General features: G+C 55.2%; 2 protein-coding genes across 4 annotated transcripts in view; one reads left to right on the forward strand and one right to left on the reverse strand.

Moving 5' to 3' along the window:
- The window catches only part of FARP1 (FERM, ARH/RhoGEF and pleckstrin domain protein 1), a 310977-nt gene extending 306721 nt beyond the window's left edge, over positions 1–4256 (forward strand). Inside the window, exons 25-27 of the mRNA XM_047756233.1 lie at positions 1914–2021; positions 2285–2436; positions 2860–4256. Coding sequence (XP_047612189.1) covers positions 1914–2021; positions 2285–2436; positions 2860–2941 — 342 coding nt within the window. The 3' untranslated portion in view covers positions 2942–4256. The remainder of the gene's footprint in view (positions 1–1913; positions 2022–2284; positions 2437–2859) is intronic.
- An 804-nt stretch (positions 4257–5060) lies between these two features.
- STK24 (serine/threonine kinase 24) overlaps positions 5061–13210 on the reverse strand; it is a 106212-nt gene continuing 98062 nt past the window's right edge. For all 3 annotated transcript variants that reach the window (XM_047756236.1, XM_047756234.1, XM_047756235.1), the window contains 3 exons: positions 12755–12823; positions 11517–11653; positions 5061–7964 (listed from right to left, as the gene is read on the reverse strand). In XM_047756236.1, coding sequence (XP_047612192.1) covers positions 7928–7964; positions 11517–11653; positions 12755–12823 — 243 coding nt within the window. In that variant the 3' untranslated portion in view covers positions 5061–7927. The remainder of the gene's footprint in view (positions 7965–11516; positions 11654–12754; positions 12824–13210) is intronic.

A 13210-nucleotide genomic window follows, 5' to 3' on the forward strand; every position in this document is an offset into this window, starting at 1 on the left:
AGCGCCGAGGGTCAGCCCTAGAGATGAAAGGTTCAGGCTCGGGAGAGCAGTGACAGAAAGGGGTGCAGAACTTAGGGGGCATGGGACCCGAGCAGGAGACTGAAACGTGTCCGGGAGTGAAGCCACGGAGAACAAGAGTTTCCGTGGGGTTGGCAGCTTCAGAGGCCGCCAGCAAGACGGGGAGCAGAGAATAGACCAGCGGCTACAGTCGCTAAGAAGCGTGTAGTCTCTGAGGATGGCCAGGCCACGAGGACTTACTCCGAGTTTGTTCCCTGGCGTGTTCCAGAAGGACTCAAGGTGGCCCCGGAGAAGTAAGGCGTGTCCTCATGAACCTGCCTTGGCAAATCATTCACTTTAAACCTGGTTCATCCGTCAAGTGTGTGAACCACACTGTGAGCCTGGCTCTTGCTCCAAAACAGCTAAGGAAATGCAACTAAGAGAAAGGGTTTTTGGGCTCCAGCTGGAGGAACGTGGGGATGCGGTTGAAACATAGGAACTGGAAGGAAAGGAAAAGGCGCCACTCTCCTCCATGGCGTGACTCGTACGTCATCGTGTGTGCTGTTGCAGAAGCATCCAACTGCAACTCTGGTTGCCACGCTCACCTGCTGCAACTCCGAGCACCCCGTTTCCTCACGCTTTTCTGCCAGGGGTGAGTGGCAGCCAGACGGGGTGGTGGCACTGTCTGCAGTGTGCCTCCATCCACAGGGACCACTGTCTCCCTGTGAGACCGTGAGCAGCTCGGGGCCATTTAAACTCTTTGCATCTCACCTCCCGGCCCAGGGGCCTTATTTAAGAATGCTCATCCGGTTAGATACAGATTACTAGGAAAGTCCCGAAGGGGTTAAAGTAAAGCAGGCCCGGGCATATTTATAAACTTTATTGTGGCGAGTTTGCCCGTTTAACCGTGTTGAAGGGAACCGTTTAGTAGCCATGATTCTGTTTCGCAAGCCTGTGTGGCCCGCCCCGTCCACTTCTCTCTTCTGAGTCCTCCTGGTCATGAGCCACCGGCTGGCCAGGGACGTGGATGAGCCTTCTCAGTGTCTTTTGAGAGGCGATGTGGAGGACACACGTGCCCTCCTTGTGGTGTCCCACCTCGGGGGCCCCGGAGCCTCGGGGCTGCTCTGTGCCAGCAGCTCCTGCCAGGGCTCCGGGGTTGACCCGGGAAAGCCTGTTTCGACGGGCCTTTCCTGCTGGATGGAGGGACACGGCGCTGAAGCCGGCCTGCTGGCCAGGGCCACCAGGGGGCAGGCAGGCGCTGCGGGCTGGCCCGGGCTGCTGAGGGGGCAGGGCGTTCCCACGGAGGCCGGGAGAACAGGCACCCCCTGGGGCTCCCACAGACAGATCTGTCTCCCCCTGCCGCCGGTGGAATCCAGGTGGCAGGAAGGCCCAGCTGCTCCGAAAGCGGGGTGCAAGGGTGCCTGCTGGCCTCTTCCGGCCCCCCAGCATTCCCGGCCAGGCCAGCCTCGGGATTCCTTGCCTTGGAGACTCGTCACTCCAGGCCGCCTCTGTGTCCCAGGCTCTTCCCTCCGCTTTGTTGTGAGGACATGCGTCACGGGGGCTCACAGGCCTCCCTCCCACCAGCGAGGTCTCGCTCAGCGATACATGGGATGACCTGATCTCCAGAAACGGTCACATTCTGAGGTGCTAGGGGATCCGGACTTCAAGCTATGTGTGGGGGAACCGAATTCAACCCCGAACAGGTGACAGAGTTAAATCAGGCGGGCACAGTCCACCTGCCCAGCGTTCCCCCGCTAGCAGGGGTCCTCAGGAGCCCCGTCCGGTGGGCACAGGGCAGGCAGGGCCTGTCTAGCAACGACACCGAGAGCCCCCCGCGACAGCAGGACTGAACTGGTCCTTTGGTGGGATCAGGGGTGCCCCCCCTTGTGCTCCTAACAGGCCTACTTGTCTTGCAGAATCAGCTGTCTGGGAACCTGCTGAGGAAATTCAAAAACAGCAACGGGTGGCAGAAGCTGTGGGTGGTGTTCACCAACTTCTGCCTGTTCTTCTACAAATCCCCCCAGGTGCGTGCCTGGGGTCGGTGGGGACCTGCACCCGGGACCCTCCCTCCCTGGGGGCACCACTCAGTGAAGGCTGACATCATCCACCTGCCCCAGGGCTGTTTCCACCTTGACAGGGCCATTGTTCTGCGGCTGGACAGGGGGGCGGGGGATGATTTCACCTGCGGCGGAGGTGCTGTGGTCCAGCTGATGCTTCCAGGCTGGGGCCTAGGGCAAGCCCAGCGGCTGTGGCTGCCTCTCCAGAGCCACCTCTGTGTCCCTTCCAGGACAATCACCCCCTGGCCAGCCTGCCTCTACTCGGGTACTCGCTCACCGTCCCCTCGGAGGCCGAGGACATCCACAAGGACTACGTGTTCAAGCTGCATTTCAAGTCCCACGTGTATTACTTCAGGGCCGAGAGCGAATACACGTTTGAAAGGTAAATGTCCCCCTGCCCAGGGCGCCTGTGGAGGAAGGATGCCCTTCCGGGCATTGGCGTTGGTTATACCGCAACCACTAGAATGTATAAAGAACTCCCGCCAAGCAGGATCGGTCTCACCCTGGGTCCTGAGAAAGGCCAGGAGCCAAGGCCGCGGGCCCAGGTCCATGGTTCTCAAGGGGGTTCCTCCGGAGCCACCTGGAGGCACCCTTCACCCTGCCTTCATTCACTTGGGTGCTAGGCGTTCACCGTTCACTTAAGGTCTCTTCCATAAAGCGTCAGATTATAAACCAGCGTTCGGTCACACGGTGGCTTTGTAAGTAACGAATGCCAGGGGTCACACAGCTCTTACAAGAAAACGTCCGTGTAGATGCAGGTGTATACAGCGTGGTCCCCGACAGCGGTTTCACTTTCTCGTCTTAGGTGGATGGAGGTGATCCGAAGTGCCACCAGCTCGGCCTCCCGCGCTCATGTGCTGAGCCACAAAGAATCGCACGTGTATTGATGGCAGCACACACCTGTTGATGGGTTTCAGCAGTGGCAACTTTCCCGAAGGCATTTCCTTTCTTCTGTATTCATGAAGCCTAGTAAACTTAACACCTGTCTGGAAAACAAACCAACCAACAACCCAGGGTTGCGCAGCAACTCTCATCTGTCTCCACAGAACTGTTTTTAATCTTGTCTTTTCAGCTAATTTCTCACCTGAACAGGACCGCGCCCCCACCAGTGCGGGTCACGCTCTTGGTGGGCCAGTCCTCGGCTTGTGCCAGTATTAAAACACTGTCATTAACATAGTGCCAAATGACATTCTTTTCCTCCACGACTGCACCTTCAGAGCAGTAGACACATCCGTTCAACCAAAAGACAGGGCAAGTGCTCTTCTTTTTCGATAAACTTTTATGATTTTGATTTCTAGGCTGCTGCATTTTACAAAACGGATTTTCCAGTGTTTGTGATACACGTGGCACAGTCTTAAGCAAATGAGATCACTTTCAGATTTTTTTCAATCTTTCTACTTTTATAATGATAGGACCTTAGTAGGATTTACTTCTTTGATTAACAAGCAAATTTGCAACATGCCGTGTTCCACTCGGGGCTTCGCGCTCCAGTGAAACGCTGGTTCCAAGCCCTCCTTCTTGGTGCAAGGTGACCAAATTGTGTAAGTGATGACGCTTTACAAACTGTAGCGGGTTGTTTTCTGTTCCGAGAAGCAGCAGCAGTCCGGTGCCTGCTGGACTGTCGGTGTACTGAGTGCTGGAGACGATGGGAGGGTTCTCAGCTGTGGTGTTTTGCTGTTTCACAAGCATGAGAACCTGTATGTCGGTAACCAGGGCCATTTGTGCTGTGGCGTCGTGGAGCGTGTCGTGAGCTTCCGTGGGTGCAGAAGCTCTGAGTGGTGGTGCGTCGTTGTCATCCCTGTAACCTACTGCACACTCAGTAGTAGTAGACCTCGTGCCTGCCCTCGAGAACCAGTCTCTTCTCCTTTTATACTCACTCCCCGCGGGCCTGGGGCATGGACAGTATCACACTGCACAGCCTTGATCGTCGGATGACACAGGGAACAGGGCTCTGCTGGGCCCGCGACTCAAAGTCCGTTTGCCTATTCTCTGTGGGGAACTGGTGGCTGCTATTCCCTTGCTGGTGTGAAGGCCGGTGACCTGCGCGCGTGGAAATGGCAGTATACAGATGATGGATGAGTAGCTTGCGATGTGGTCAGCATTTGCCTTACGATCTGTACCGGATGGTTTTAAGTACTAACAAAAGGGAATAAAAATACCTCACGCCACAGTCCAGCATACTGACGTTTTAAGGCAACACAACCAACCTGGTCTCTTGTCTTTCGTTGCCCCTTGTGCGGGTGGGCGGGGGAGCCGGCTGGTCACTGCACGGTGGGTGCGACGAGAACAGACTCAGCAGCTCACGGAGACACATGACATGTTTGGCAAAATGACATTTTCTAGTTTTAGCTGCTGCTGCTTCCACCTTGAGGCCGGGGAGCCCATCTCTGGGAGACGGGCCATCAGCAGCTGACTCTGGCCCCCTCTCTGTAAGGGGCCCTCCCACATGCGACCAGTCAGGTGGAAGCATCTGACCCCCTCCCGGAGCAGCTGCGATGGCAAAATCAGTGAGCTTCTCCCTCCAGGAGTTGCACCTGCCACTCAGCTCTACGAGGCGTGGGGACGAGGTGGTCTTGGGTTCACACCTTTGTGTGACTTCAAAGGAAAGGGAAGGCCAAGCCAGGTAGGCAGTGTAGACCAACCAGCCCCAAGCTGCCAGGAACACAGGGGCTTTCAGAGACATCTGCTGAGTCCAGCGGCTGCTACACAAACACATTATTGAGAGGGTGGCTTATAAACAAACTCGTCTCTCACAGTTTGGGCGCTGGCAAGTCCAAGGCCAGGGAGGTCCTGGCAGCTTCGGGGTCTGGTGTGGGCCGGTTCCTGGTTCACGGACGGCCGTCCTCTCACTGGGTCCTCACGTGGTGGAAGAGAAGAGGGACCTCTGTGGAGTCCGGGCACGAATCCGAGTCCTGCGGGCACCACCCTCATGACTCCGTCACCCCGGAGGCTGGCAGGGGGTGGGACACCAACGTTCTCTCTCCACAGAAGACACAATTCCAGAAATAACTTTCTGTGAACTTTATTGACCCTTGCGTGATACAGAGCCTGTGCTTAGGAACACCCCTTGCAGCCGCCCCGGTTATTGCCATGTTCCATAGCAGAAATACAGAAGCCATGTTTTTAAGGAAGAAAATATAAAAATGCTTATAAATAGACCAAAAGAAAGGTACAAAATGCTGCATAAAGAACCCAACTCAATGCGTCAAAAGACCAACTGGAGGACAAAGCCATCAAATGGGGAAGGTGTGTGGCACTTGGGTCACAGCAAGATAATCACAAGGCTAACAGGGTGTCAGGGCCCCCAAACCCCCTTGGTGGCCACCCCACTTAGGGCGGGCAGCTGGACATGGGACACGAAAAAACAACATCAAAAGCCCACCAGACGAAGCCCCCGGCTGTCTGCAGTGGGGAGGGCAAGCCGTCTGGCGGCGAGAGGGTTCCAAGTGGTAGGAGAGCCATCTCGAATGCTGAGCTCCCAGGTCTGGCTAAAGCCTGAGAGCCGTTCGTACTGCCTGAGGCAGGTTCTGCTGCAGCTCCAGGACCTGGTCTCTTTAAGGGCGGGCTTGCAGGGGACCAATGCTAGCCTCCTTGGCTAACCGAGATCCCTTAAAAACACATCAGCTGTCTTTGTCTACAGAGAGAAACAGCCAGGAGAGATTGTCGGGGGAGCTGGACCACTTTCAGAAGCAGTCAGACTACACCTTCCCTGAGCAATGTCCTCAAGAGAAGCCATTTCCAGTAAACTCCGAGTAATGCTGCCTCTCGATCTGGGAGACGATGCGGTGTGTTGTCACAGGCCAGTGACTGCAGAGCACTGCCTGAGCATCTGCAACGCTGCTCTTGGCTGGAATCCGGTCCAGCGACCAGCGTGACGGTCACTGCTATCTGACACCAGCATCAGCACCCCGGCCCAAAACCACTGTCCATTCGCAAACCTCAAGAGTGCGAGGTCAGCGAGCGGCTGTCTACACTGCTGCATTGCTTTGACTCCTTCTCCAGCAACGGACAGAACTGATCTGTGGCTTCTGCCTCACCAAGGGAAACCAAGAGCTCCCTCCTGCAGGATGCTCTCTGGAGCACAAGACGAAATACGCTCAGTTTTCATTATTCGACTTAACCAACTTGCACAAGACGACCCGGCAATTCAGTTCTTTTCCCCCGAACCAAAATGCATCCCTCATAAAAACTAAGAACAAACCAAATCTACTTTTAATGTAAAAACCCATGACTTTGACTCTAGAGTTTAAAGCTAGTTCCGCTCCGTAACAAACCTAAACAATAGCCACCCACTCAAACGTCTCTGGCTCAGGTCCCTGTCCTCTCCCTGTAACTTCCAGGCCATCGGGCCAGCGGACAACTGGCCTTCCGCCCCCAGGCTGACCCCGTAACCTCCCTGCTTCCGCAAAGCCTCTGTGTCCCCTCGAGGACTGCTCCTCCCCAAAGAGATAACAGTGCTTCACAGCGACAAACACACGAGGATGCCACACCTACTCAAATGAGCCCAGAACTGCTCTGAGAACTCCCGCTCACCCCAGACACCAGAGATCATTAACCCCCTGGCAAGCAAGACCGTGCCACAAGCCAAGAAGAACCCAGACCCCTGGCTGGCCAACCAGCTGACACCGGCTCCTTTAAGAAAGCAAAACAAGCCTCCGCCGAGGTGCCTGGGAAGACACAGAGCAGTTATACGAACCAGCACTATTCACCCACATCTTCTCGGGACCATTTTCAAAGCTGCACAGGGAGCCGACCCGGCCATTCCGCACTGTGAGTGTGGGCACTTGCTCCTGCAGATACTCACACGGACACCACACGCCGCAGGTGCCCTGCCCTCTCAAGAGTCACGCTCCAAGGAGAGTTTGCAAAGTAAGCGTGTTATCAAATTTATTCGTGTAAGCATTCAGACATCTCCAGGCGGGAGGGATGATATGCAGATTTCACTACAAGGTGCAACAGAAGATCAATACGCAAGGACGGGAACAGCGGGCGCAGGACTGGCAGTGGCGTGAACCCAAACCAATGTTAGACGAGGACACTTCATTGGGGAGAAACTTAATAATTTAAAGCTTCATGAGGCAAGACACGCTCCAGCTGAGAACACTGAGCAATAGTACCATCGATGAGAAAAGGAAAACCACCTTTGACGTGGACCCAGAGGGTGGGGGGCGGACGAGAGCAGCCCCGGCATTTGCTGAGGTACCAACAGAGGGGTGTTCCGTCAGACGGGCCTTCATTATTATCAATGGCAAAGCCAGCGGATACAAAATAAAACCCAATCACCGGTCACAGAATTCCAAATGTACATGTAATCAAGGCGCGGCGATAGACTCGAGTCACGGCCTGTCAAATATTTACTCCACTGACATTATCTACAAAAGCACTTGGCCGAGGCGGCCACAGTGATCCCTACGCGCGCCGAGAGGGTCTCCGTAAAAACGACACTATATACACGTCTGTACACGGACCCACCAGAGCGCGTCTCCGTCTCCCGGGGTGGGGGGTGGGGGGCTCATCAACAGAGAGCGGGTACCTGAGGTTTCGTCTCTTCCGTTGCCTTAGCATCATCCCAAACAGACACTTCGGGGCTGATTCTTGTGTTGAAAGACACTTTCCTTGATATGTGCGCTATGGTTAAAATTACAGACGAGAAGAAGAAAGGGATGGGTGAAGGAGCTGACCCCCCCCCGCCCCCCCACCTGGAGACGTCATCACGCCGAGGCCAGCGGGCAAGGGCCACGCGGCCCCGGGCAGGCGGCCTCCTGGGGCGACGGCCCCCAGGGGCGCACCTCTTCAGCGGAGGTTGACTTTTTAAGAGGAGGAGGATGAAGAAGAAGAAAAGGGGAAACGAAGCTCCAGACGCCAAAGGAGTTTCAGTGGGATGAAGTTCCTCCGCCACTTAGAGAATACCTAGGGGAAACAGAAGGAGACGTAAATGGCATTTCTCTCAGTTAAGAAACACTAATTTTCCTAACTCCAGACTATAGCCGAAACCCTGGTTTTTGTAGACAACCCGGAGTCGTGAAAGACTACACGGCACAAGTATCGATAAGCTAATTACTACATGAGGAATGTGTAAAAGTTAATAAAATCAGGATTCTGGAGTTCCCACTGTGGCAGTTGGTTAAGAATCTGGCATTGCCACGGCCGTGGAGCAGGTCGAAGCTGCAGCTTGGATCCAGTCCCTGGCCCAGGAATCCATGTGCCATGGGTACGGCCAACCAAAAAGAAGAAAAACATGATGTCCACGCTAAGAACTTTCTAGAAAAAGGCTGATCGAAAGGGAGAATGTGTTCTGCCTCCCGGGAGAGAAAAAGAGACGCAAATAAAGCGGCACAAGATTCACCTTCACTTATAATCAACTTCCAAACAGGGAAAGGTCACTGACGCCCCATAGACGGCACAGAAGGTCCCGGGATGCGGACACGTGGCCGTTCGAATCGGGGCAAGAAGGGCAAACACTGGAGCTTGTTCAAGTCACCCACTTCCGAGAACTGTCTCCTACGTCGTTCGTAATTACAGTAATTAGGAAATAATCCTGATGTCCAACTGAGAAATGGTCAATTAAGCAAGCAGAATGCAATAACAGCCATTAAAAATTGTAAGTACCTTTAAGCAACATGGAAAACATACACAGACCATGAAGTGTACACAAAATTATCGGTGTCCAGTCTTACACACCTTACTCTAAAAAAATACTAAAGAACATCCAAACCCTGGGTAAGTTGAGGCCTTGTGCACAGCAGCGGAAGCCAACACACCCAAAACGCGGCTCAGCGCTGGGCTGGAGGGCGGGCTGGGGGCTTTCTTCCGTTTCCCAGTAAGTCCGAGGTGCTGTCTTCAGAATACAAAGCGGGGGGGGGGCCTTCACAGCCAGGGGTCCCTGGGGGTCAGCCAGTCACAGAAGTAGCTGAGGCCGGGTCGAGGCGGCTCATCACTAACACTGCAAATGCGAGCTCCTCCCTTAAGGCCTTTAAAATACGCAGCTCTCGCTGGAGAACCAAGGGTGAGAAAAGCAGGCTTTACCCCGGGGCTGGAGACGCAAGTGCCGAGGGCACAGGAGGAGCTGAGGCCCACACGCTCACTCGAACCAAGATACAAGAAGCCTCTGAAGATGCTTTAGACAAAAGCTGGTTCTCATTTTTTTCTAAAGTGACCCACTAGAAAGACGCATTTGGGAGCAAAATGGGTCTGAAGCGACAGCCACTGTGGCTTATGCATCAGGACACACAGGAAGAGCCTGGAAAGCCTGAAAGGGAACAGACAGGAGCCCCCCACCCCCACCCCCAGAGCAGGGTCATCTGAGGGCTGAGGAGTCACAGGTCACGAAGGACAGGACCAGAGAGCTGCATTAACCACAATGTGGACAGCAGGTGGCGACAGCTGCATCGCCAGCCGCCCTCCCGCAGCGGCACCCAGCACCCGAGCTGCAGCAAGTTCATGCCGAGAGGGGCCCTCCCATGTGAAGCGCACAAGGACAGCAGAGGCCACATCAAACGTCAAAGGCTGTCCCGCTAAGAGCTTGTGTGGATGATGTTCTGAAGCAGGATGCTGGAGGCGGGGTTAAGAAATACAGGAAAACCAATCCCACCTGCTCCTTTTTTAAAAAAAAAACTACTTTTTAATGTGGCTACTAGAAAATTTAAAGCCACATGTGTGCCTCATGTGTATGGTCAGCACTGGACAGATGACCTCGTGTCACAACCAGAGGAAGGAGACAGAGACTCAGAGCAATGAAATCCGCACAGGCCCCTCTCTGTGCCTGGAGCTGCGGGGAAACCAAGTCACACACTACCGACCGTCACTGGTAACAACGGCAGGCAAAACTGGGGACAATGTGGAAACCATCAGTCCTAAGAGTGACCTTACAAAAAGCTGGAAATATAACTAAAAACACCATTTCTCGTTTAGTTCTATTTGTTTGACTTAAAGGATCTTTAAAAAAAGTTTTTTGACTCCGAGCTGCTGCAGGGACAATGCTGGATCCTTAACCTGCTGTGCCACAGCAGGAACTCTTCAAAGGACCTTCTTAATGGGAAGTACATGCCCATAAGATGAGGTGTGAAGTAGCACCAAGTTTCTTCCCAAGATCAGGAAAACGGACTAACAGCACCGTCTACGTGCTGATGTTAGAGGAGGAAGACATCCGATGGCTCTTAGAACAAAGCTGTGTCTCTAACGCGCGTAACTACATACACTCAAGCTTGGTAGAAAACAATGGCGTTCTGGTGAGCACATGGGTGACTTTTTAATTCTATTTTTCTTTTTTTGGTCTCTTTAGGGCCGCACCCACGGCATATGCAGCTTCCCAGGCTAGGGGTTGAATCGGAGCTGCAGCTGCCGGCCTACACCACAGCCATAGCAACACCGGATCCTTAACCCACTGAGCAAGGCCAGGGATGGATACTGGCTGGGTTCGTTAACTCCTGAGCCACAACGGGAACTCGAGTTCTGTTTTTCTTTAACCCTGGAATTTGTCTGTATGAAAAGTGGGGAAGGAGGGTAACCCCTTCAACTGCCTCCAAAGTCAAGGAAGCCAAGTAGTAGTCGGTCCTCTGGTCTCAGCGTGAGAGCAGGTTAGAAAGAGGTCCTCAAAACATAGCCTGAGTTCCAGAGAACAAACCCAAAGGGTCAGGACCAAGGTTTTCTCTGAGGTCCTACCCTAGCGGGACTCTTCACGAGACAGGGGCAGCCCTTCCATCACCACTTCCCAGTGGCAAAAGCGACCCGACACATCCCAAACCTCTCCATGTGCTGCCCAGCTGACGCCTCAGAAAAGACCTGAGACCCTCTAATTGTCATCGGGGCCCAGCTGTCCTCTGGAAGGTGAATTTCAAAGCAACAGTGTGCCTGGCGTCTCGGGGAGAGAGAAAGGTTTGGGGTGCGGGCGAGGGCTCAGCTCATGGGGCTGCTGGATGCTTCGCCACCGCTCTCTCCAAACACCCCCAAATCCCGGCACAACTTGTGACCTGCTCCACAGGGAGGCTCTCAGACAAGCTCAAGAGTGGGCAGGGGCCTAGGTCGGCACCCCCACTTACTCCTCACCCTGGAGCACAGGGCACCAGGGCCACCAGAGGGGATGGGGGACAGGGAGCTCACTGCCGCCACAATAAGCCTTCCTGGAACAAGGGAGGCAGAGTCAAGAACTGGCACAGCCACCCCCACCCCCAAAAAGAACCCAGGGGGCTCACTGAGCCCCAACTTCTGCCATTTCCAGACATCCGAGCTTAAAGCATTAAAGCCAACGGAGAGTTACAGACGCCCAGCTGGGACTGAACCTCCCTGGCTGTGGCAGGAGAGCTGACAGGTGCCCAAGTCACCCTGTGTTTGTGTGGCAAGAGCCTCCAGCACAGAGCTCTGTGGTCCCTCCAGGGCTTTCAGCTTCCTATGGTGGATCCGCACCAACTTCTCTAACCCACACGGGAAGTGCTTCGACCCTGGGCCTGCAAGGTCGGAACGCACCTCTGCAGCCGCTGCACCAGCTGGGCCACCATGGTGTCCGAGATGCCAGGGCAGGCCTCCTCCGCCAGGTAGATGGCCCCGCGCAGCTCTTCGATGGACCCCAAGTTGCCGCCGCACGCCTGGCTCTTCTCCTTCAGCTGGAAACACACAAAGGGGGGAGGGCGTGACTGCCGAGCAGGAGAAAAGACAGGCATCTAAGGGGTGGCTCGACGGGCGGGTCCGGCTGCAGCCTCCGCTCCGCCGCTGGGACCTTTTCAGAACGTGACCATGGCCTCTGTCCCCTCTGCTTTCTTCTTCCGTTTCAACCCCACTTCAGGCCCTCAGACCCAGGGTCTGCGTGCCGACGCTGCGGTGTAGGCCGCGGAGCACGAGCCCTGGGGTTCACGGGTGGTTCTGAAGCCTCTGGGGGACTGCCTTTGGGGTCTAGGGTGCTGCCCAAACATTCCATGTCCCCGACAAAGGCAGCAGCCCTGTCCTCGCAGCCAGGTCCTGGCAGCTCCTCAGTCAGGCCACGGCTGCATGAGACAGGCTGTGCTGGTGGCTGTGGGGACCCTGGGCCCAGGCCTCCCACCCAAGAATCCCTCCCCCATTTCATCTGCAAGTGCCCAGAGCACCTAGCCTGGCTTCTCGGGCCGCAGGGACCACACAACTGCTCTTCCAATCAGCTACTAACTAGATGATCCTCATAAAACCCACTGGAAACATCTCCAGACGCAGGAAACATACACACCTACGGGGACAGGGTCCCTGGAGAAGGGACAGAAAGGATGCAGTGGGTCACGGAACAAGGAAATGAAGTGGCCGCTTGCCCAGCAACTATGGGGCCCTGCTGGGTGATGCAACTAGGCTGGGGGCTCAAGGGACCCTGATGTCTCCTTTAAAATAAAAACCTGCTTTTCACATCACCTTGTCTGTCTGAGGCAAAGACATAAGCACCCAACAAGACTTTGCAGAAAGCTGCCCAACTGAAGTTAAGCATCAGCCCGGCGCTGGAGCTGGGCTGCTGAGGTCCCATGTGTCCACTCCAGGTGGTGACACAGAGGCATTTCCCAGGAGGGGCCAGACAGAAGGAGGCATCTCTGAAGGCACTGCCTGACCCCAGCTGGCCTCACAGGAGCAACCGCGCACCTCTCCACCGGCCGGGCTAACCCCTGAAATTCCATGGGCAACACTGCCACGGACAGAACACCTGCTCCCCACCCCCCTGCACCAACGCCCAAGCCACGTCAGTATCTTACCTCTGCAAACAGCGGAGAAATAATTGTGGATAAACACTGAGAGAAAGGCCTCTTTGGGATGTCTTTCATCTTGGGGAAGAAAAGGCATGGAGAACAGTTAAGGCTCCCATCGCGACAACCCAGTGCACGTCAGACACGCATCGTCGGCCGTTTCTGCACAGGGCTGTCCTGCTGTGTCCACTGCTCCCCGTGGCCAGGCACTGAGGCAGGCCACGGCACCCCGCGTAGACGCAGGCCAGGCCGGACCGCCCCGCCGTGCCACGCATGCAGTCAAGGCCCAGAAGTGGCCCTCACCCAGAGCGGGCTGGGGCCAGTGCTGTCACAGCACAGGGCCTCATTTCCCTTTCCCAGCCTCTCCCTGAACAAATAATGACTCCCACCTGCTCCACAAAGCAGCACTTAGACGATCACCGGGGAATAGCCACGGCCCCGCACTGCTCTCTATGCTTCAAAAAG

This window comes from Phacochoerus africanus, chromosome 13 (genome assembly GCF_016906955.1).
Source record: "Phacochoerus africanus isolate WHEZ1 chromosome 13, ROS_Pafr_v1, whole genome shotgun sequence".
NCBI lineage: Eukaryota > Metazoa > Chordata > Mammalia > Artiodactyla > Suidae > Phacochoerus > Phacochoerus africanus.